General features: G+C 35.9%; 3 protein-coding genes across 11 annotated transcripts in view; 2 read left to right on the top strand and 1 right to left on the bottom strand.

Moving 5' to 3' along the window:
- The window catches only part of KRAS (KRAS proto-oncogene, GTPase), a 39,926-nt gene extending 31,181 nt beyond the window's left edge, over positions 1-8,745 (top strand). For 2 of the 4 annotated variants that reach the window (XM_036865394.1, XM_036865392.1), the window contains exon 6: positions 4,262-4,348. Coding sequence is in view for 1 of the 4 variants with exons in the window: in XM_036865393.1 (XP_036721288.1) it covers positions 4,262-4,378 (117 nt within the window). In the remaining 3 variants the exon portion in view is untranslated. The other 2 variants (XM_036865393.1, XM_036865391.1) reach the window with 2 other exon arrangements.
- Positions 8,746-9,165: 420 nt separating this feature from the next.
- On the bottom strand, positions 9,166-16,268 carry ETFRF1 (electron transfer flavoprotein regulatory factor 1). 5 transcript variants are annotated; one of them, XR_005021518.1, is made up of 5 exons: positions 16,152-16,267; positions 15,912-16,065; positions 12,802-12,950; positions 12,625-12,710; positions 10,195-10,235 (listed from the first exon to the last, which is right to left on the bottom strand). XR_005021518.1 is itself a non-coding variant. In XM_036866104.1 (3 exons), the coding sequence occupies exons 2-3, from the start codon at positions 10,190-10,192 to the stop codon at positions 9,848-9,850; spliced, it is 267 nt and encodes an 88-aa protein (XP_036721999.1). In that variant the 5' UTR covers positions 10,193-10,235; positions 16,168-16,225; the 3' UTR covers positions 9,166-9,847. The 5 variants fall into 5 exon arrangements, 2 of the variants coding, with proteins under 2 accessions (XP_036721999.1, XP_036722000.1); XR_005021516.1 differs by lacking the exons at positions 12,625-12,710; positions 12,802-12,950 and adding an exon at positions 9,166-10,069 and having other exon boundaries at positions 10,148-10,235; positions 16,152-16,268; XM_036866104.1 differs by lacking the exons at positions 12,625-12,710; positions 12,802-12,950; positions 15,912-16,065 and adding an exon at positions 9,166-10,069 and having other exon boundaries at positions 10,148-10,235; positions 16,168-16,225.
- A 109-nt stretch (positions 16,269-16,377) lies between these two features.
- CFAP94 (cilia and flagella associated protein 94) overlaps positions 16,378-23,968 on the top strand; it is a 74,172-nt gene continuing 66,581 nt past the window's right edge. The window contains exons 1-2 of one of the 2 annotated variants that reach the window (XM_036866099.1): positions 16,378-16,546; positions 19,482-19,499. In XM_036866099.1, coding sequence (XP_036721994.1) covers positions 16,544-16,546; positions 19,482-19,499 — 21 coding nt within the window. In that variant the 5' untranslated portion in view covers positions 16,378-16,543. The remainder of the gene's footprint in view (positions 16,547-19,481; positions 19,500-23,968) is intronic. The other variant, XM_036866100.1, reaches the window with a different exon arrangement.

The raw sequence follows: 23,968 nt of genomic DNA, 5'->3' as shown, positions 1-23,968 counted from the left end.
ACTCTGCATTTGTCATAGAGTCTAGAGAGAAAAAATCTGAGGAACTATACAAAGGAGGAGTAAGTCGAATGGCCCAGAAGGTGGGAAAGGGTCACTCTTACAAGTGTGTGTTTTCTTTTGGACATTCCACAAGCAAATACTTGTTCTGTCTGTGCTCTCTTAACTTAGTGGCATCAACATCACTTTTTTACCCAGATGAGAAACCTGGAGTGATGGGATGATTCCTAAATCCCTCTTTTTCACACCCATTTGGAGGCAACCACAAATTCCTATTATGGTACATTCTAACTTTTATCACATCATTAGTTCAGGCCCCTATCATTTCTTGCTGGGACTATTATAACCTCTTACTTGGTTTACCTGTTGCTGCCTTCATTCACAGTGCAAAGAGAGAGATACTTAAAAGAAATGTCATTTTCTTATCTTTAAATCTAGTTACTGACTTCCTGTTACCTACAGAATAAAATCTCGAGTTTCGTAGCATATATATGGCTCTTAACACTTTCCTTCCCCTCTAGCCTTTGGATTTATCTCTTAAAAACTCCTTGTCTGAAATTTTTTTGTCCTTATGTAAATCAACACCATGTTATTTCTTACCTGCCCTTGCGTCTTGGCTGTTGCTCTTGTTTGGAATGCCAGTGTTCTTATCCCCTAGTCTTACTAGTTAACACACTTTCATGACTGTCTCATCTCTTGTTCTCTAAGAATCTTTCTTTGAAAACCATTAGACTGGGCATAATGCACTTCTTGTGTATTCCCAGTTTACTGCTCTTAACTGTTACACACTTAACCATGTTAAATTGAAATAACCGCTTCTGTGTTTGTCCTGTATGGTAAGAATCTTAGAGAGCCAGAATCATATATTTTTAATCTTTGCATGTCCATGGCCTAACGAGGTTCCTGGCACACAGTAGCTGCCCAGTTGGATTTACTGAGTGGAATTTCTCCACTTCCTTTCTAAACCAACCAATATTAAATTTGGTCTTGCTTAGAAAATATTTCACTCAATAGGTGCCAGAAAGTTCATGCCAGAGCTTAAGATTTTGATGCATATTATTTGTAACATATAATGCTTTGTGAGAACATGAAATAAAATTGTAGGATATCATTTATTGTGCTGATTAAAGGGTTGGTATTCTTTACTATATGAGTTGAAGGTATGAAATAATGTATCTCCCCAAAATATAAAATATACTTCTGAATAGTAGACTAAGTTCCAAAAGATATTATGTGGTATACTAATGAACTAAACTCAGAAGAAGAAACAAAGCAAAATTAATGATTGGCATTAATTTTTATTGAGATTTATAAACTCTTAATATTTTTTGAGTACCATTGTATAAAGCAGTATTTAATTTAGAAGTTGGGATAAAACTTAACATTGCAGTGCAATTTGAAAAGTAAAACTTCTAAAATAACAGTAGCCATGACCAGAGTTAAGTGATAGTCTTCTTTTCTTTTCTCCCATTGTCTTACTATTAGATGATTTTTACAGTAGAACTATTTAGAATAAAATAAGTTTTATGCTTTAATTTTTATTTAAAACAAAGGTGAAAGCATATACTTTTTAAAATTTCATATTGTGCAACCTATATTTCAGTGGCTGTGTAGTCTGAATGTCAAATTGTTGGGCATGATGAATTAAATCCTTATTTTTTCAGTGATCATGAATAGCATTTATATAAGAAAAAAGTGTACTTGGTAATATTCAAAATTTTAAATATTTTTACAAAATTAATTTGACAATGATAAATATATGCAGATTAGTTTTTCTTAGTCCTAAAATGATGGGTTTAAACAAAATAATTACTGGTACCCTATTTTGTCTTTTAAATGTGTATGTAAGAATGTAAAAAGGGTATTCACTACCCTGTTTTGATCAATTTTAACATTTTACTAATTATTGAAATTATTAATAAGATTATATAGAAAGGAGAGTTCAGTGCAATATGAACTAAAAGTATGTGTCGGAATCTTAGAAGAAGGTAGTGTTATCAAATTCTGCCTTCATTGTCTCCTAAATACTTACATATTGTTTTCACCTTAGGATGTGTCTTCTCTATATCCATCTCATGGTTTTTCATTTTATCTGCTTCAGCATTTTTGTATCATTGACGTTTTTCTTCATTATAAAAACAGTGGAAATGGAGTAGACTACATAAGGATGTGTGATCAAAGGGAATTTGTGAAGGGTAGGGGAGTTGGAGTAGATCCTCTCTTAAGATTCCATCCCATTCTAAGAGGTTATGGTTAGAAATTAGTCAAGGTTGGTATTATTTATAATAATAATAATTATTAATTATATCACTGGAATTTTTTTGCTCTTTATGTGTTCAGAAGGTTAGCATGAAGGTTTATATACATTAAGCCTTGATTGTATTGCTGATAAACTGTCTAACCACTTTATCTCTCTCCTTTGGGTGAAACAGAAGTGTATGTTACATCAGTAATGATATCAGAAAGTGGGGAACATCAGTGAGTGCAGTTCGGGGGCTTTACTCTGGGGACTTTTATTCACTAGTATTCAAATCAATAATGCTGGTTTTTATCCCACTACTATTGTTTAAATGTGAGCAAGCCTCTCATTCCCACTCTGTGTTTAATTCTTTAAAAATATTGGTAATACTTTTCTAAACTTTAGATCTGTTGTGAAAATTAGTTAAATGTAACTTGAATGAAAATGCCCGAATTAATTTAGTTATTATTTTGAAATAGTAATTGTAGAAGATCTTAGTAATGCATAAAGGAGAAATCATATTGCTGTTAAATTTTCAGTTATTTTCAAGATAATATAACTTAATGAATGTGTTTATATTAATATTCAGCAGAGGTGGTTAAAATGAGTAAAAAGCCAGTTTTCATTGTTCTTAAAGTGGCTTGATTTATACTTTATTTGTTGTGTATTTGTTCCTAAGACTCCCTCTAGTGTCTAGGTTTGAAAACATCATTAGGTTAACAGGCTTTTGTTGACAGTTACTAATCAGTTAAACAGACATTAAAATACATAGAGGATCATATTTTTTCTTTAATTCTTTATTTTGCTTTTATATTTAATTTGCTTTTTAATAGGGGTAGGACAAGAATTGACTTATGTATAGATCTTGTATAATTCAGGATTGCAGTGTTAAAATCTACTGTCCTGCTACCAGTTTCAAAGTGCCATTTTTCATGTTCTGTATGAATGATTAGGTTGAAAATTATTCTGACTTGAAATCACTTTCAACCATTACTGATTTGGATACCTTGCTTTTGATCACAGCTGAATGTAGGCCAAAATGACCAAATGGAAATTTCTTTGAAGATACACAGCATTTGACTTTATATGTCAAATATTAATATATGACTTTATATTAAGTATTTTGAATACTTAATATACTAAACAGAAACTTAAAAAAATAATGAATTTTAAAAAATCTCCAAATCAGCAGGCTCTACCACCATTTAAATGATTTAGCTCATTTCTCCACAAATAGAGGCATTAAATGTTTCAAAGTATTGTGTCTTGTGTTGTGGTCACTTTCTTTACTTGTTTTTAAATTTTTTTTTTTTTGGCCGCGCCGCGCGGCATGTGGGATCTTAGTTCCCCTACCAGGGATTGAACCCGCGTCCCCTGCAATGGAAGCACAGTCTTAACCGCTGGACCGCCAGGGAAGTCCCCTGTTGTGGTCACTTTAAATTTCCTTCTCATATCATAAGTATATGAACTGAAACTAATGCCTTTAGAAAACTGAAAGTATAATCTAATACTGTATACTTCCTGGTAGTTCTTTAAATCTAATGGATTTAAATAAGTATTGAACCAGAGCTCAAATGCAGTGAATATTTATGAAATTACTATATACTTGCATGGCTTATATCAAATATCTAGAAACTCAGGGATAATTAAGTATAAATACATATTCACACATATACACAAATACATTTGGATTTTGGTGACTGAGGTGTGCCAATATGGAAAAATTAGTAGCAAATTAAGTTCTGGGGGAAAGTCATGTGTTAACTAAGCATACGTAAGATTCTGTGCCATTGATTTTCATTGCCTTTTGTGAAAATCAGTGTTCCCATAATGTTAACAAAATATCCTTGAAGACATTTAAGAATCCTAAAAGTCTGATATATATTCAGTTGTCTAAAGAGAAATGTTACGTATCCTTATTCTTTCTCAATATTAATGTTTCCATTAGTAATAATATATCTTTTCTGTTATCTGTATACCTCAAACCATCATATATATTCACATTTTAATACTTATGTGTTTCAGGGTGTTGACGATGCCTTCTATACATTAGTTCGAGAAATTCGAAAACATAAAGAAAAGATGAGCAAAGATGGTAAAAAGAAGAAAAAGAAGTCAAAGACAAAGTGTATAATTATGTAAATACAATTTGTACTTTTTTCTTAAGGCGTACTTAAGTAAAAGTGGTAATTTTTGTACATTACACTAAATTATTAGCATTTGTTTTAGCATTACCTAATTGTCTTTCTGCTCCATCCATACTGTTAGCTTTTATCTTGAATGCTTATTTTAAAATGACAGTGGAAACTTTTTTCCTCTAAGTGCCAGTATTCCCTGAGTTTTGGTTTTTGAACTAGCAATGCCTGTGAAAAAGAAACTGAACACCTGAGATTTGTGTCTTGGGGTTTTTGGTGCATGCAGTTGATTACTTCCTATTTTTCTTACCAATTGTGAACTTTAGTGTGAAACAAATTAATGAGCCTTTCAAATCATCCCTATTCTGTGTTTTATCAATCACATACTTGGATTAATTACTAATTATAACTTCAGCTGAGATTTCACGATTGGTTTTACTGAAGCATTGAGGGAACACAAATTTATGAGCTTCCTGTAGATTCATCTTGTAGGTTTCATGTCCTGTAGTTTCAGTTACCCTTAATGAATGTAAAGTTACACTGTTCACAAAGGTTTTCTCCTTCTTTCCACTGCTATTTGTCAATGGTCACGTTCCCCCAAATATTATATTTTTTCTATAAAAAGAGAAAAAATGGAAAAAAAATACAAGGCAATGGAAAATATTAAAAGGCCATTTACTTTCCACATTAGGTAAATTCCTATAATACTCTGAATAGCTTTTCCTGTTAAGGCAAACCCAGTATGTAATGAGGATTATAACAACCATTTTGGGGCTATATTTACATACTACTAAATTTTTGTAATAATTGAAAAAATTTAACATGTATTGAATATACAAAAATTCTCATAGGAATTAAATATAGTCTCCCTGTGTCAGATTGCTCTTTCTTAGCGTAAATCTTTTCTTGAACTTCAGTCTTTAAAAGTAGTTTTAATTCTACTGGTAATGATGTTAAAAATTATTTGGGCCAGTTAGCTTAGTAGGTGTTACAGAGACCAACATGGCAAGGCCAGGCCTTGTGTGAGCTTTGAGCTTCACTGAGAGTTTCACAGTATGGACTGCATCCCTATGGTCTTCCAATGTTGTCATGCCTCGGTTGGTCAAAAATGGGGACTAGGAGAGAGTTTGGATAGCTCAGCAGGGTACATTCTCACTATGTGGTAGTCCTACTCAGGAACGTCACTTTCGTTAAAACGAAATGAAACTTTAAAAACATTATTTTTAAATGAGGTTTTAGGGTGGGGTGGCAAGATTTTAATTTTTTTTAAACAATGAAATGAAAGTTTCAAAATCTTGAGTATTGGCTAGTTCTCTTAACACTGGCTGAAGTAACACTTTACAAGTCTGGTCCATAATTAAGAATATCCTATGCTTATAAAATAGATAAATTAATGTTAACAAAATGATTCTTTCAGTGCATTTAAAATGTTAACTTATTTTAAAATATTTGAACTGAGATGGTGTGTTGAGGTGAAAATATCACTGGACAAGGAGGAAGGTGACTTAGATTCTAGTTATGTGTCTTTCATAACTCCAGTTTTAGGCAAATCACTTACTATCCATTTCTTCATGTTAAAAGAAGTCATCTCAAAGGCTGTATCTAGCATTATAACTATGTGATTTACATTCAGTTTACATAAGGATATACCTATTTGTCAGTCTCAGCACAATCTGTAACTTTTTACCTGTGTTACCATCTTCAGTGCCAGTCTTAGGCAAAATTGTGCAAGAGGTGAAGTTTATTTCTGAATATCCATTCTCCGCTTTCAGGACTTCTCCCATATTAGTGTCATCTTGCCTGCCTATCCTTCTACATGCCCCATGACTTGATGTTTTTTCGTTCAATACTTCTAATTCCCCTAACCTCAAGATTTATTGCTGCTTTGGATATCTCCATGAAGGCTTCCCATCAGGTCACATCAAAATGCCCTACATCTTACTTCCTCAGGCTCAACATAATCCGACAGACACTACAATGGGATCTGACCTAAGAGTTAATTTTCAGGTGGTGGCTGTAGCGATTTAATCTCGATCCTTTGAACATCATCTCTTTGCTGCCTGGTCCATCAGGGACAAAGTAGGAATTTTCACACCTGCTATGAGGAGTCAGAACCCTATCCAGTGGAATGAGAATTTAACAACGGTAGTGCTGAAAGAATTCCTTATCTAATCTACAACGAGGACTAGCCCTGCTAATGATACATTACATTGTTTTAAAAACTAAAATTTTGCAATGAAAGATACTTTAAAATTTATTCATAAATCTTACTCTTTAGCAGAATTCATTTATTCAACAAATATTTGAGTGCCTTCTAGATGCCAGGCACTACACAAGGCACTGGGGATATTGTAGTATCCTCAACCAAGGGACATAATCCCTGTCCTTAGGTAGTGCTTATATTCTAGAGCAGTCTATATTTTAGTGAGGCATCTGGCACATGACCCAGATATAATGCATATTGTAGTTTTGCAAAGAAGTGATTTGGTCTCTAAGCTTAGTTTCTTCCAGTTCTGAAGTAATTGTTTTGCTCTGATTCCAATGTAACTGTTTAATCAAGCTACTTTTTAAAATTAAATCGGTTTACTTCATTGTTTTAAAGGAGTAAATTTGAATATTTTTTATTTGGCATAACTATGTGATTCTTTTGGGACAATTATAGTACCAATTAAGTTGTATGTCAGATAATGTTAAAATTCCCTTGTGTGTAGTATGGTCTCTTTGTATAAGTAATTAAAATAGACTTTAAAAATTAAACATTGAATTCTAAAATAGTTGTGTTTATCTGGGTAAAAATAAACAGATGCTGGACCTAATTCACAGAAAAGGAAACTTCTATGTAAAAATCAATATGATTTCTGAGATGCTATACTAAACTACAGGTTTATGGAACATTATCTAGGTAGGGTGTTTACACTTATATAGTACCTCCTCTTGTTTCCACACAAGAGAAAGAAATGGCCATACTTCAGGAATTGCATTGTATAACTGAGGGGATTTTTAGGACTCTTGAATTTTTGATGTAGCTGGGCAATTTTTTTATGGCAGTGGTAATTATCCTTTATTATGTGAATTTTGAATGGTTTAATAAAATGTTTGTTTTTGTAGAGATTTTAAAAGGGGAGAGATAATCCTAGAAATAACAAATGTTATCTAATTATTATAGCCTTAAAGATAAAAACCCTTGTTGAAGTTGAAAAAAATTGCTAAATTACATAGTTTTAGACATTAACATGTTTATGGAAGAATGTAGCAGAAGTATGTAGTAAAATTTGAGTGAATATCTCCAATTAGGAATTCTAGGCTCTATTTTAACTGAGTCACACTGCATAGGAATTAGAACCTAACTTTTATAGGTTATCAAAATCTTAGCCACCATTGCACAATTTTGTCCTAAAATATGTAGAAACTTTGTGAGGCATGTTAAGTTGCAGTTTGCACAAGTTCATCTCATTTGTATTCCAGTGATTTTTGTTTTCTTCTATCCATTTTTTCTAAACAATATATACACATTTAGGTTTTTTTTGTAGGCAGTAAGAACTATCTGCCATTTCCATTTGTCAAAAAGTAATAATTTCTTGATGATTATGTATTAATGATTTTTAACAGCCCATTAGTTATTTTAAAGCTGAGTTTATATTTAATAACTTTGGTGTTGATATTGGGTAGCATGAAATCTGCATTGAGAAATTGAACAGCATAAATTGAACAGCTGTAAGTTCCTTCAGAAAATGAAATTTCTTTCTTTCTAAAGATATATTCACGTCAGTTCTTTAAAAAGATTTGTAACTAGTAATACTTGTTTTAGTTTAATAGTTTTAAGTGCCTGTTTGGGATGATAATAGGCAATTTTTAGATGAATTTAGGAAAAACAAAGTTATTACCTACAGAAATGTCAATCACAGAAGGTCCCCTTTCCCTGTAGAGCTAAATGGGTTATGTAATGTTTTATCCAAAAATTTCCAATTCCACTGTCTTGTGTTTTCATGTTGAAAATACTTTTGCATTTTTCCTTTGAGTGCCAATTTCTTACTAGTACTATTTCTTAATGTAACATGTTTACCTGGAATGTATTTTAACTATTTTTGTATAGTGTAAACTGAAACATGCACATTTTGTACATTGTGCTTTTTTTTTTTGTGGGACATATGCAGTGTGATCCAGTTGTTTTCCATCGTTTGGTTGCGCTGACCTAGGAATGTTGGTCATATCAAACATTAAATTTAAAAATGACCACTCTTTTAATTAAAATTAACTTTTAAATGTTTATAGGAGTATGTGCTGTGAAGTGATCTGAAATTTGTAATATTTTTGTCATGAACTGTACTGCTCCTAATTATTGTAATGTAATAAAAATAGTTATGGTGACTATCATAGTATGTACTGTTTTTTAAATTATTTATTTATTTATTTATTTATTGGCCGCGCCGCACAGCTTGTGGATCTTAGTTCCCTGACCAGGGATCAAACCTGGGCCCACGGCAGTGAAAGTGCCAAGTCCTAACCACTGGACCGCCAGGGAATTCCCAGTAGTGTGTACTTCTTGATGGAAATTTGAAACATTAGCCCCATAATTGATATGGGGTAGTTTATAAGCCACAGACGCTATAGTATCTTAGTAAATCTTTTTTTTTGCAGCTTGTAAGTTGGATATATTCTTTATTTATGAAAGGTGCTGTGAACATTATGTAAAGGTTTAAGTGTTTGCTTGAAACCATGTTAGGTTTAGGTCCTGTGCCATGTGAACTCGTTTAGAAGTGGATGCAAAACAAATCTGCCTTTATGACAAAAGAATAGAATAACATTATTTATTACTTTTTATTGAAGAAGGTAATTGATACACAACGGGTGATTTGTTTTAAGGCCCAAAGACAGCCAGTGGCAAAAATTAATAATGGAAATAATTAGATAGGTATATATATGTGATGCCAGTCGCTGGCAGGCTGTTTCGAGTTCAGAAGTAATCTTACTCTATACTTATTATTTCTACTAACTGCACTTAAATCATTCTTTCTTTTGCAGTGAACCTTGACTCTGTGCTGTTAATGTACCAAATGGGGTCAAAAATAAGGAACTCCTTCAAAAGTTAAGGGGAATAAACTTGCAAGAAATTATTTCGCTTACTTAAATGTGCATTAAACGGCATTCTTTTTTCAGTAAGATGCAGAGATGGGCTAAGAATTGGCAAAAATTCATTAAAAATTAAGTACATTATATTTTCATTCAAAATTGGGTGCTCATCAATTTTTAATTGGTAGTTGGCAGCATCATATAGTTAAATTGCTATTTTAGTATAAAAATTGAGCATAAAGGTTGCTGATAAAGCTCTCAGTTTGAACAGAAGTCGAAACCTGTTTTAGTAAGGCAGCTCAGGTATTTTTAACAAAATGTATTATCTTGACATTTTAGAATTATTTTTGTAGTAGCTGGTATACATAAACAGCTGGCACTGATTCTCAAATTATAGTAATAGTGATCAGTTAGTTTTGTTGGTATCTGAGTAATAGCGTTGTTTCATAGCTCTATATTTCCTAAGGAAGTATAATGCTTCTAGTTCTTTCATTACAAATTTGCCCTGTTCAATAAGTTCTTTGATCTTCTCTGGGTCCTTCACATCTTTGTTTTTAAGGAAAACACTCTTCAGACGCCTTTTAAAATAGTCTGCTCCTTTTGGATAGTCTCGTCCAAGATACAGCAGCTTAAAAAAGAAAGATTATATATTTCTAAACAATCTATGTCTCATAACATTTATAAAATTGGCAACATAATTACTTACATTCTTATAAAGATTCAGTACTTCTCCTCTTAAAGAACTGGCCATTTGCACGTATCATGGAAAGTATTCACTTTTATATTTAATGTACCTAAAGAAAAAGAAAAATTTTTACAAATAACTGCATTGTAGTCTTAAAAAAGAAAGAAAAAGGATTTTACACATTGGTAAAATGGTACCCTTTTTTTTCATTCAATAAATATTTATTAAGCACTTTTATGTTCCAGGCACTGAGATGTAGCTATGAATGCGTCGGATAAGATACCTGCTCTCACAGAACTAACATCTCCAGAGGGGTATACTACAAACAATATCATGAATTGTGATAAGTTCTATGAAGGAAACAGGACAACTAGAGAAAATGGATTGTCAAAGCTGGATATGTAGGTGTACCTCCTTGTATACCAGAGTGGAGTGAATTAGAACTAGATTTGAATCCTGGCTGCATAGTGTTGTACGGGTTACTTAACCTTTCTGAGCCTCAGTTTTCTTGTCAGAAGGAGAATTGCCTTTACCCTGCTTTCAAGGCAAGGCTAAAACAGGACACTGGGAAGAGGCCTGATCAAATCAAGAGTGCCCTCCTAAGAAAGGCTAAAGAGTAGGCGAAACTGGGTGTGAGGGTCAAGCAGGTTCACAACTAACAGGAGATGGGCAGTAAGATCGGTGGTGAAGAGGCCAAGTGAACAACCCATAAGGGGCTACACGAGGAGCTGGCTACATCCAGTGGGACAGATAAGCTTCTTTATTGAGTACTTGGTTCGTGCTGCTAGGGAGAGGCGGCTCCGTAAAGGCACCATGATAGCCTCACCAGAATATAATTCCCAATACTTGTGATGGCTGTGGTGGCTCAATCTTAAAATCCTAACGTCATAAGCGTTCAGCTCATGATAGGCCCCAAGTAAACGTTAACGTCATTTAAAGCCGCCTTTAAAGTTCCGTGATGCCCATTTTCCTATTGACCTAAAAAGACTTTTATACCTTTTTATGTCCCTCGTTAACGTAATTTTTATTTTGAAATAATTTCGTTCCATCTTAGAAGTTGCAGCTCAGTACTACTAAGAACATTTTTTTTCCTGAACTATTTGAGAATAAGTCGCTAACCCGGTATCAAATCAGCCTGAACGCTTTGCAGTGCCATCCGACAGAAACACAGTGCAGCCCACCCATGTAATTTTATGGTTTTTGGTAGCCCATATTAAAAAATAAAGCAGGTGAAATTACTCTTATATTGTTTATATCCAAAATATTATTTCAATGTGTCATGCCAGAAGCGCTTATAGGTACCAATGGCTTCGTTGCTACCATACTGGACAGCACAGCTTTAGAATGTATTTCCTACGAACAAGGATGTTTTCCTGCAGCACAATACAACCATCAGAATCAGGAAATTAACAAACAGTTACATTACTACCATCAAATCCACAACCCCAAGTTTTGGCAGTTGTCCCAAAGATACCCTTTATAGCAAAAGTATCCAGTCCATGATTACACACTGCATTTAATTTTCATGTCTCTAGCCTTCTTCAATCTGAAAAAATTCCTTTGAATTTCCTTGCTTGTCATGAACGTGACATTTGTGAAGAACACAGGCCATTTATTTTGTAGAAATGTGTCTCATTTTGATGTTAAGTCATGGCTAGATTCAGCTTATGTAGTTTGGGCAAAAATATTAAGACATGATGCTTTGTTCATTTCACTGCATCCTATTAGGTGGACACAATTCCCATTTGTTCCATTATGGTTGATGTTAATTTTGATCACTTGATAAAGGTGGTGTTTGTCAGGACTCTCCTCAGTTACTTTTTTCCCTTTGAAATTAGTAATTTGTGGGAGGTACTTTGAGACATTAGTATATGTAGTCCAGAAAAACATTTCCTCTTACAAAAACATTAAAAATAACTTTATTGGGAGGGGATAGGCTTGGGGCATACCACTCAAATCATATACAACTGTAAATGGAGCACCAATAAAACAACAGAAATTGGTGCCTGGAGAGCTAATTTGGGACAGATTGCTCTCAGCATAGCTGGAGGATACCACAGAGATGTTTAAAATGCTCGAAAATAATAGTCTGTGAATGGGAGTGGGTGGCTGGAGAGCAGGAAGGTATCAAAAGAGGCAGGAGGAAATCCTTGGGGATAATGGATATGTTTAACCTGATTGGGGTGAGTTGTAGGCATGTGTCAAATTTATCAAATTGTATTTATGCTTAATAATTGTAGCTTAGTGTATGTCAATTATACCTTAGTAAAACTGTTTTAAAAATAGTGTAGATATATATGCTAGCAAAATGCTAAGAGTAGGGCTGGGAGATACTCAGGTACATGTGGAAGGAGTTACCTAAACCACAAGGCTGCCAATCAGTGGTCAGGATAGGTGATTCAACTGTAACCAGGTCAACAGTTGCAAAAAACAGGGTATACCTCTCTGAGGAGGGAGCCCTGGGGGTGAGCACTTTTTAAATTTTTTTACAAACATACTTGAAAGACTCCTGCTGCCAGTACAGCAACTAAGTGAAGACCTTTTCTTGCTGAAGTTTATACATCTGCTTCTCTGGCTCCTCTTTCTTAGGGAAAAAAAATCACATAGGAGCCAACATTATTTCCATGTTAATGCTTGTATACTTCTGTTTACTAATAATTTATGAGTTAGCTCACATTACAAGCATACAATGTAGCAGAGCAATTTTTTTCTGAGTTCATTAATATTAGCTTTCTTGTTTTCCTCCAAATTGCTATTTTTCTGCTTTTGTCTGTTATCACTTCTGAGCTTTCCTCCAGAAAAGGTAGTCCTTTTCAATCTGCTCCTACAAATGAAAGGACAAAAAAAACTTTTTAGAAGATCTGCATACATGGTTGCAGCTTAGGGACTTTGGGTTTTACTTAGGGTGATCTGAGTGGGCCCTTTATCGGGGAACCTCTGATGTTAGTATCTTAGGCGGTTCTCCTCGGCTGGTCAGATTCCCCAGAGAAAAGTCTTCCAATCTTCTGAGCATTTGCTAATTTAACATTAAGAAGTAGAAGAGGAACCAGGGCCTTGCATTCAGCATTATGTATACCCAAACTCACCTAATCTGCTTCCAGTGTGGTTTTGGTGTACTGATTAGTATGCCTGAGGACACCCCATTCCAGAGACTAGTATTATTTTGTCCAGAAATAAAACTCCAGTCTTCTGTGGGAGTGAGGAGTGCAGACACTTAGGGGTGGTTTTCAAATAGCTTTCACTTAATCCTCTCTGATTTACTTCATTCTTCATTTCCAATTACAGTGGCCCTGTTCCAGTGCCTTTTGAGCATTATGCAGTATAAATTGGGCTCTTCTAGTGTGCTAGGTCACATTCATCTGTTTTGCAGCTTCTAAAGTTTTACTGTTGTCATCTCCTCTTCTATTTTTCTTTTATTTTTAAATTGGTTTACTGAAGATTTAGTGGTTTTGGAAGGGAGTGAAATTAGATGAGTATATTTAACCGGGTACATCAACACCAAATTTCATTTTTAAAACTTTTTTTTTTTTTTTTTTTTTGCTGAGAGCCATTTTTCATGTGTTTTAATCTTACTGAAGAATGATGACTCTTAAGAACCCTGCGCTTTTAAAATAATTGTAAATTAAATCTACATTAGATGTAATTTAAAATTGCAAATTATAAGCTGTTTAATTCCTGGCAAAGAGCACAGCTCTATTTAATTCACAATTTGTAATTTATAAAACTTTTTAGAAATGTGGCTTAAATCATCCTCTTTAGCTGTTGCCCTTTTTACAAATTATACATAATAAAGGACCTGCCCAGCAAAAAAGTAGCTACTGTGACTAAGGTAAGGTAAGGTCCCATTCTGTGATATGTTACTTTATGAGTTAAAGAAGTTTTTTATTATTGCATGCTGACCTTCAGGCATTTCAGTTTATTTTAGCCTTTGGGAGAAATAGGTTTCCTTGGGTTCAGAATTGGTGAAGAATTTTTTTTTGTTTTGTTTTTTTTCCAGTTTGATTCTTGGTCTTTATTCCCTGCTTACATATACACATACTTGTATGACACAAGTATTTCTCTTTTAGTTGTTTAATTCCAGACACCATCTCTTTCAAAATTCATTATATTCACCCCAAGCATCTAGAGTTATGCTAAGTGACCTTGGTTAACTGTATTGACTGCATGGCCAGTATTTTGTTGGCACATTTCTTTTTTTTTAATTTATTTTGGTGAACAATTTAAATGCAGCAGGGACCTGGGGCTGCTCCTTAACCCTGCATGAAGTCATGGAGGTTACTGTTCTTTGTAGAGAGGCAAACGAGTTAGGGACTGAGAGAAGTCCCCCATCACCCTGAGAATCTGGAAGGGGATGGGCATACAGTCCACACTGACAGCTCTTTCCCAGTGACTTGTGGGCTAAGGCAGTAAGACGTAACTAACTCCGGTTCTGGGTTAAGTGAGAACTGTCATGTACCTAGGGGTTATGGTGTCTAGAGCTGTTATTAGTCACTGTTCTCCATGAAGTTCTGACTTGACTCAAGCAGATGAAGCACGTTTCCCCGAAGTAGTTAAGCCTAAAAAGCTTCACACAAAAATTTATCCCAATACACTTGCAGCACCAAAGGATACATAATCCAAGAGGTAGGTGGCAAGAGAGCTTGCCCCCAGAAGCTGGCATACTGCTTGGTCTAGGCCTACCTAGAAGCCAGATTATAAAAGTGAGTTGAAAGGAGATGGTTATATATGTTCATACGGGGGAGGTACTACACCTGTCTGAAGGTAAAAAAGAGAACAGGAAATGGGCCTTCTTATGCAGCTTGTAAGAGAAGTAGTAGAGAAGACCTAAATAAGCTCACTGGTATAATCTCATAGCACAGTGGCCCCCTAGAACACAGTGCAGCCTGTTTTAACACATCCATAGCAAATCCTTCTCCCTAGGAGGGAAGCTGGTGGAATGGGAACTTGAGCAAGTCTCTCCTCTAGAAGCCCACCATTTTAAAGTTATTTGTGATTACCATCACACCTCCTTACCCGCATCAGAGCTGACTGAGCTTTTGTATCATAAATATTAGTAGCTTGGTTGAAAAACTAAAAACAAAAGCTTAGTTCCACACCACACAGCTTCAGAACTCTATATGAAGTCGACATTAAGACGTTTTAATCTTGCTACCAGGGATCTGGAGGCAAGATGTCATAGCTATGACACAGTCTGGATTTCTGTGGGGAGAATAACACTTTAACCCACAAAGACCAGCTCAGCAGTCAGTAATACTGATTTACTAATAATACCTTTAGTCAATGAAAGTGCAAGGGACAGCGCATTATAAAATGAGAATTCAGAGATGAGAAATGGTGGCAATAATTTGAAAGCATTTCATGTCTTGTCAGGCTAAAACAGGGTTTAGATGTAAAATCACAGAGAATTCAGACAGGCTTTGGAAGGACCTTAATTTCTCAATCTCTTAATTTCTTCTGGTTTTCCTGTTGGTCTAAACTGCCAGAGTTTCATGCGGGGAGACTGACATTCGAAGGGCTGTGCTACCGGTTGCTACAATTAATCTGTGACCTTGACCCTGGGCACATAATTTAGCGAGTCTTGCTGGGTCTCAGAGACCGCCACCTGTAAGGAATACTTTACCCAGGAACTGCTTCAAATCATTTCCAGTTCTTGTTTAGAGCGCCTCTAAGGAAAAACGGCACATACCTTGCGTGCCCAGGATGTAAACAGAACCAGGCACAGGGAGAAGAATCCGAAGGTTATTAATTTCGAAATAAACAACCCTCTGGGAGCCAATTTATTTACCTCTTTTTCTAAACTGCTAATCAAGCCCCGCCCCACGCTGGTCTAAGAGGTGGCGGCCCAGGCAGCCGAGCCGGTGTCAGTCACTCGATCCAGTCGCGTAGCCGGCGGCCCCCTTCCTTCTCGAAACCGCACAGAAAGATTCGTCCCAGCTACTCTAGGGAAATAGAGAGAGGGACTGTCAACGTCGGAAGACACGCAGAAACCCTTTCCCACACCCGCTGGTCCTCGCCCAGGGCATACTTCACCGCCTCCAGACCTCAGGATTCGGAAAACAGAATAAAACGCTCCGGCCCGGCACTCACACACTTTCCGGCACGCGGCTGCCGTAAAAGCCTCCTCACGCTCCGACTCCTGCGGCAGTCGACCGAGGCGGGGCGGTGGAAGTGGGTGGGGCAACCTGTCAGAGAAGGGGGCGGGGCGCCGTCCGGAAGAACACCAGCGCGGCTGCGCGGACCGAGACGCGCGGATCTACGCTCCCGCTTTGGCGCCAGTGGGCGGGGCTTGTCGTCCCGACAACCCGGGAGCGTTTGTCCTCACAACCCGGGAGCGTTTGTCCTCACAACCCGGGAGCGTTTCTCCTCACAACCCTGAGCTCCGACTTGGCCGACTACGGAGGTAGTGTCTGCCTCAGCATGGTGAGCAGGGAAAGTGGGGGAGCCGGGTGAAGGGGCGAGCATTGATTCTCCTGCACCGTGTTAAATGATGTAACAAGAGCCTGTCATATTTTATCAGAGGGGAGCGAGTCGGTTTAGGAAAAAGCCCATACCCTTGTGGTGGGGGGCGGGGATGGACCTTCCCCAGATCTGTGGCCTTCTGTCCAGGCTCCGGCGGACAGGTGGGAGTAAAAACCAGTTTCTGCAAACGGGGAATGATCAGTGCGGTCAGATGCTGTCTTAATCTCGACCTTTTGCTAAATTTAAATATCGGTCTCAATTTAGTAACTTCCAATAGTGATAGACATTCCCATGAAATTGCTTTTTTATTGTAGCTTGGCGGAAATGTGTTTTTTTGCCTCCTCATCAATTAATTAAAAGCTTTTTCAATTTACTCTGCTTTGACAAGTTATTTTATGTGGTCTTTTGTGGAAATTTGAATTGTTTCGTAATTCAGGGTATGCAACCTGCCCTGTGTTTATTAAGTATGATAAAGCTTCTTGTTTTGTTTTTCTGCACTCCTCAGCTGTCATGTCTTCTCCAAGAACACAGGCCAACATGTAGCTATAAGATGTTCTCACTTCCCATTTTCTTAAACGTGATTTCCATCTTCTTCTATGATTAAAACCAGAGGAAGTGGAAAATGTAATTAGTTAATTATTTAATTCGTTGATTAAGGGAAAATATGGAGCATGTTCTTTGTGCTTGGCACTAGGCTGAAGCCAAGGACACAAAGGTGAAAATTACCATCTCTCCCTGGTATGGAAGACAAACTTAGCAAATTAATTACAATACAGTTTTATAACTGTAATAATTGAAGTGACTACAATGGAGTAACGCAAAGTTGGAAATGTTGAAATTGGGGCAGGATGGGGACGGGAACAGGAAGGGAAGAGCAGTGCTTTTCAAGCTGTGTTTTAAAGTATGATTATGAATTTATCAGAAGTGATGAGAAGAAATAGAGCATGGAGAGCATTCATGTCAGGGAGAATAGACAGTAAATGGATTTTAAGTGGACTGAAAACCGCTGATAACTTAAGGGAACAATAAGCACCTATTTATTATCTTCCAGTCGGTACATAAGTTTCTTGTTCTTAGATCCCTCTAGGAATCTTTCTCAAAATGTGGTTTCTGGAAAATTTGCCTCTAATAAACCTGGAATACCAGTTAAAATGCAAATTCCAGGAACAGACTGGACTCCAGATCTACATTAGTTTCCTAAGGCTGCCAAGTAACAACATACCACAAGCTAACTGGCTTAAACAACAGAGACTTACGGTTTCACAGTCCTAGAGGCTGGAAGTCCAAGTTCAAGGTGTTGTCAGGGTTATGCTCCCCCTGCAGGTGCCAGCTTCTGGTACTTCTTGGCTTGTGGCAGCATTACCTCATTCTTCACTGGCGTTCTCCCTGTGTGTGTGTCTGTGTCCAAATTTCCCCTTTTTTAACAAGGACGCCAGTCATGTTGGATCAGAGATCCACCCTATTCCAGTATGACCTCATCTTAATTTTACTACATCAGCAAGGACCGTCTCTCCAAATAAGGTAAAATTCAGAGATACTGGGAGATAGGACTTTAATGTATGAATTTTGAGGGGACACAATTCAACCAATAACATGAACTGAATTACAATGGGGAGAGAGAAGTGAGTGTGTACACTTTTAGCCCAGGAATATGCATTTTAACAAGCATCCTAGGTGATTCTTATGCCCTCGTAACTTTGAGAACTTCTCTACTACATGATGCTCTTACGATTTGCAGGATGGGTGAGGATATGTACATAAACTCAACCTGCATCACATTAAAAGCACTGGTGAGAGATGACAATTCCCCCACCTTTAAAATGTGGCTACGTGGGAACAGGGCCAATGCTGTTTACCTATTCTGCTGTATAGTAGTTATTTCAAGATGGAAGCATGTTAACTATTAATTGATAGCAAATATGATAAAAATAAAACGCATTTGTAAAAGTTATGAGAGCCAAGTCTCCATTATTATTCATATCATCTCCAGCATCTCAGAGTGCTTTGTTTGTAAATCATTAATAAATACCTGCTGAACAAATTAGTGAAATATATGCACTTTTCAAGAAGATATAAGCTACTGCTTTGTGTCAGTTTTAACATGTATATTTTATACAGTGATAACCTTATGGCTTGAACCACTAACTTCTCCTGTACAAGTCATCAAATGTGGAAAGTGTATGATCTTATAGTCACATGGTCCCCTACAAATTCCTTACCAGAAATCTAATGAACACATGGGCCAAATCAGGAGATTACAAGTACTGTTACTAAAAACTACTTGTAAATATTGATTGAAATACTGTACTTTCCAAAATCAAAAGAAAGCATAGATCTGCTTTAGGACACATTGCTGAATAGAATCATTTTGTCATAGTTTTGCCTGTTTTAAATTACTGGTTCTCTTTCTATAAAATCAGCAATCTAACTTTACAGAAAGATTGTTTCTTTATAATATGAGATCTTTCCCACACTTTCAAACTTGACATTAGTACCAATACTAATGTCAGTGATTTCTTCTTCTTTAGAACCCTTTAAACTAGTGCCTTCTTGACTGGTGCTCTGTTTCGTGATCGGGCATTTCGTTAAACATGGATCATTGATTGGCGTAAGAAAGAGTATAAAATCTACTTACAAAACATGCTTCAGTGGGTGAACTATCTTAGTCTTTCCTAGACTTGCTTGTAGTTTTGTCTGAATTCTTTTCTAAAAAAACTTTTTTATTTTGAGATGATTTTAGATTTACAGAAAAGTTGCATAGAGGGTACAGAGAGTTCCCTTATACTCTTTACCCAGCTTCTCCTAATTTTAATATGCTAGGTAATCAGGATACTTTTGTTTAAATGTCTGAATTATTTTTTAAATTTATCAATTCTTTTGTTTTTCCAACTTTTAGGGTCCCAAAGCAAAAAAGGTAGGTGGAAATTATTTCTCAAAATCGTTTTAAAGCACTGACATTGTACAAACAATTTTTAAACGTTTTCCAGTAGTTTTATTATAGTTTATAGAGTTTACTAAGCTTAGTTTTTAGACATTAATGCTATTTAAATCATGGAATAATCCCTTACAATAACAGGACGTATTTCAAATTTGACATAAAAAGATAGTTCTAATTTCACAAAGAGTTTTTAAAATACCTTTTAATTTTTACTTGTGTCTAGATTTGAGGTTTTTTTATTACTTGCGCACTAGAAAACTTTGGATTAGGAACCCTTTTCTTCATTTCAGATAAACACATAAAAATTTAGTTCTAAAACCTTCTGTGACTTAAAAGCGAACCCTAAGATAATATGTCTTTAAATGGGTTTCATGGTAACACATACTGAATTTTTCTGTGCTTTGTAAAAATTTGAGTTCATTAAGGGGTGTCTCAAATAACTTTTTCTCTCTTCTTAGTAGATTTATACCTGAAAGTAGAGATTATTCTCTCTTGAGTGGCAAACATAGACATAGTTCATTTGATCTAAAAAAATTTTTTTAATCAGTTGCCAAAGTAGTTGCATGCAAAAATGTGATTTCCACCTATTCTTGAAAAATTGGAAACCTGATAACATTGGACCTACAGTCCTTTAAGGGAACAGTTGGCTAGACTAAGTAGCAGCTACCCCTTTGGGAAATGCATAAATTCTTCAGTTTGCTGTTGTGCAGACTATGACCAAATCCCTTACATTATTTAGCTACCTGGTCCCAATAGGGATTTCGGTTTGGAATGCCAGCATTAAGGCATATCTGAAAAGTCACTACTCTGTTAATTTCCCCACCATTCTCTCTTATGGAATCAATTATACTCTCTGTGTTCTCATAGCACATGAATTTGTCCATACCTCAATTATAATGCCTATCATTTATTGTAATGATTTATCATTATGCGGTGTTCAAGGTCAAGAGCATGTCGTATTAATTTTTGTGTCCATAGCATTTAGTCTGGCACGTAGTAGAAATTCAATCAATATTTGTTGAATGAATATGTGAAACCCCATTTACCCTACCACTACTTTAAAACACTTGGGCCCTTGATTATTTAAGAAGAAATGCTTATATAAATGTGCATTCAATATTTATACAATTCAACATTTCTTCAAAAATGCTATTGAGTGCCATCTATGTTTGCTTTTCTCAGTCACTTCAACCCACTACCAACCTGATACTGTTTTAGGGACTGTGGATATAAATAACTGAACAAAATTTATGAAGGCTCTGGGCACTTTCTTATGGGGGAAGTATTCTGGAGGACTATAATCATATATATATTTGTCTACAATAGTTTATTAGTTTGTGTGGGCATTCATTTTCAGCTTTAGATTGTGAAATCTTAGAGGCATTGTTTTAAATCTGAAAACTCATTGTTCTAATGATTTTGGTACTTAACCATGGATGTATGGGTGCTAAATAAATACATTTGGATTATTTTCGTCATATTGTTCTTTCCCTTAAAGAATGGTGAGATTCATCCTGTGAAATTTGAAACCAAACATAAGGAAAAAATTACTCACTTTTTTTTTTTTTTAATGCTATTCTTGTCTGCTTACATTCTTTTTTTATGTATGTATGTATGTATGGCTGTGTTGAGTCTTCGTTTCTGTGCGAGGGCTTTCTCTAGTTGTGGCAAGCGGGGGCCACTCTTCATCGCGGTGCGCGGGCCTCTCACTGTCGCTGCCTGTCTTGTTGTGGAGCACAGGCTCCAGACGCGCAGGCTCAGTAGTTGTGGCTCACGGGCCCAGCCGCTCCGCGGCATGTGGGATCTTCCCAGACCAGGGCTCGAACCCGTGTCCCCTGCATTGGCAGGCAGAGTCTCAACCACTGCACCACCAGGGAAGCCCGCTCACTTTTTAATTATTTCCATTCTTAAAGATTATGGTTTGGGGATGAGGTGAGCCTGTAAAGGGAATTGCAGTATGGTTAAAAATCATGGAAAGATATATTTTATTTCTGATTTCTTAAAGTTTTATTTTAAGGGAAAAAAGTAGTAAACACATATGGTACAAAATTAAAGTAGCATAAAAATGTAAAAGTTCCTCCTAGCCAAGACTAAAAGAACCACTGCAAATCTTTTCATTCATTTTCTAATCATTAAAAAGTACACACACACACACACACACACACACACACACACAGACACACACCCGTTTTCTCCCCACATAATGGGAGCATTCTGCACCTTCTAGTTTTCACTTGATGATGTTGCATTTTATTAATTCTAGTATACTCACCTTTTCACATTTTAACATGACTGAAATTGAGGTATGTTTTGTGGTTGATAATAACTTACAATCATTGTAGTCCTGAATTGACATATATTTCCTCCAGAGATGTTTGCTTCTGTCAGTCACTTGGGCTTACTACCAACCTAATACTACTTTAAATTCTCTTCCTGAGAGTTTTTGGACCACACTAATAGTATGAGTCAGACTGCAAATCCACATTAACTGACTTGTGGTTTAAATTTTCAGGGATTTTTTTTTCTTCGTTCTATTCATTTTTCAGGATTGAGCTATGCAAGTTTCCTTGTTGAATCTTTCTGTATTGTAGGTTCATTTGTGTTTACCTAATATTCAGCTATATACAGACGTTTCCTTTTATATTCACATCTTGGGCATTTCCTTTTTTGGTATAATATCAATAATTTAAATGTGCATCTTACATCTGATGGCATCATAGATTCTATGGAGTAAATATGTCTTGGGGACCTTTTTTTGTTTCAGCACATTGAGATTATATCACTTCTTTTCACAGCTGTATCACATTCCATTGAAAGTATATCTATGATTTTTATATTGTACCTATTTTTCACTACTACAAACAAGGTAGAAATGAAGATCCTTGTATATAAGGCCTTGCAAACATATGGAAAAATAGTTGTTTCATTGATTTAGCAGTATTCTAGGCAATAAGAGTACAGCAGCAAGACAGAGTCCCTGTCTCCATGAAACTTACATTCTTTTTTTCCCAGCTTTATTAAGATATAATTGATGTATAACATTGTATTATAAGTTTCAAAGTATACAATGTGATGATTTGGCATATGTATGTTTTATGAAATGATTACCAAAATAAGGTTGGTTAATACATCCATCACCTCACATAATTACCATTTTGTGTGTGTACCCGTGTGTGTTGAGAACATTTAAGATCAACTGTCTTAGCCACTTTCAAGTATACAATACAGTATTGTTAACTGTAGTCACCATGCTGTACATTAGATCCTCAGAACTTATTCATTTTAATAACTGGAAGTTTGTACCCTTTGACCAACACCTCTCCATTTCCCCCATTCCCAGCCCCTGGCAATTACCAATTTACTCTCTGTTTCTATGAGTTTGGCTTTTTTAGACTCCACATATAAGTGAAATCATGCAGTATTTGTCCTTCTCTGACTTATTTAACTTAGCATAATGCCCTCCAGGTTCATCTGTGTTGTTGCAAATAAGATCTTCTTCTTTTTTTGTGACTGAATAATATTCCATTATATGTATATATAATATATACAATATAATGTTTATAATATAATATATAATATATTAATATGTAATATATTCAATATATAATATATTACATTATATATAATAATATATATTATTCCAATTGTCCAATAATATTATATATTATATATATATATCACATTTTCTTTATTCATTCTTTATTCATTCATCTGTGGATAGACACCACTTAGGTTGTTTTCATGTCTTGGGTATTGTGAATAATGTTGCAATGCACATGAGGGTGCAGATATCTCTTCAAGAGAGTGATTTCATTTCATGAAGCTTACATTCTTTCTGGGGAGGGGAGGTGAAGAAAAAATATAATTTCAGATTGCTTTGAATGTGCAGAAAACCAAGAAAGGGGTCAGTGGGAAATGTGGGGTAGGGTATAATGTTATAATGGTGATTAAAGAACTAAAGTTTGAGAAGAGACCTGGATGAAATGAGCATTCTAGGCAGAAGAAACAGTTATTGCAAAGACCCATAGTTGGGAATGACCTTGGTGGTTAGAATAGAGTGAGCAAAGTTGAAGTGAAAGATAAAATGTGAGGCGGAGGGATGGTGAGGGTTGAGGGGTGGGCAGAAGGGTTGGGGGAGATAAGTAGGAACCAATTCTTAGCCAAGTAGGCCATGGTGAAACGTCTGGGTTTTATTCTGAGCGTGGGAGAGTTGTAAGCAGAGGAGTGACATGATCTGATTTATATCTTTAAATGGTCAGTGGAGAATTCGCTGTAGGGAAGCAAGAGTAGAAGTAGGAGGACCAGTTAGGAAACTGTTGCATCAGTGTAGGTCAGAAGTCTTTACACCAAGGTGAACCTACTTCTAAAAGTAAAACATACTTTTTCCTGGAAAAAATCTACTGTCTTGAAGCCCCGCACTTTTGCTATTGCATCTTCCCCTTTTG

The sequence above is a fragment of the Balaenoptera musculus genome, chromosome 10 (assembly GCF_009873245.2).
Source record: "Balaenoptera musculus isolate JJ_BM4_2016_0621 chromosome 10, mBalMus1.pri.v3, whole genome shotgun sequence".
Lineage (NCBI taxonomy): Eukaryota > Metazoa > Chordata > Mammalia > Artiodactyla > Balaenopteridae > Balaenoptera > Balaenoptera musculus.
This window is presented reverse-complemented; position numbering and strand designations above follow the sequence as displayed.

What these genes read in the sequence shown, in the direction of transcription:
- ETFRF1 (XM_036866104.1), bottom strand. Translation starts at nt 10,192, where the DNA reads ATGGCCAGTTCTTTAAGAGGAGAAGTACTGAATCTTTATAAGAAT. An exon ending in TACTGAATCTTTATAAGAAT is followed by an intron (nt 10,070 to 10,147) that starts GTAAGTAATTAT and finishes TTCTTTTTTAAG; the next exon opens with CTGCTGTATCTTGGACGAGA.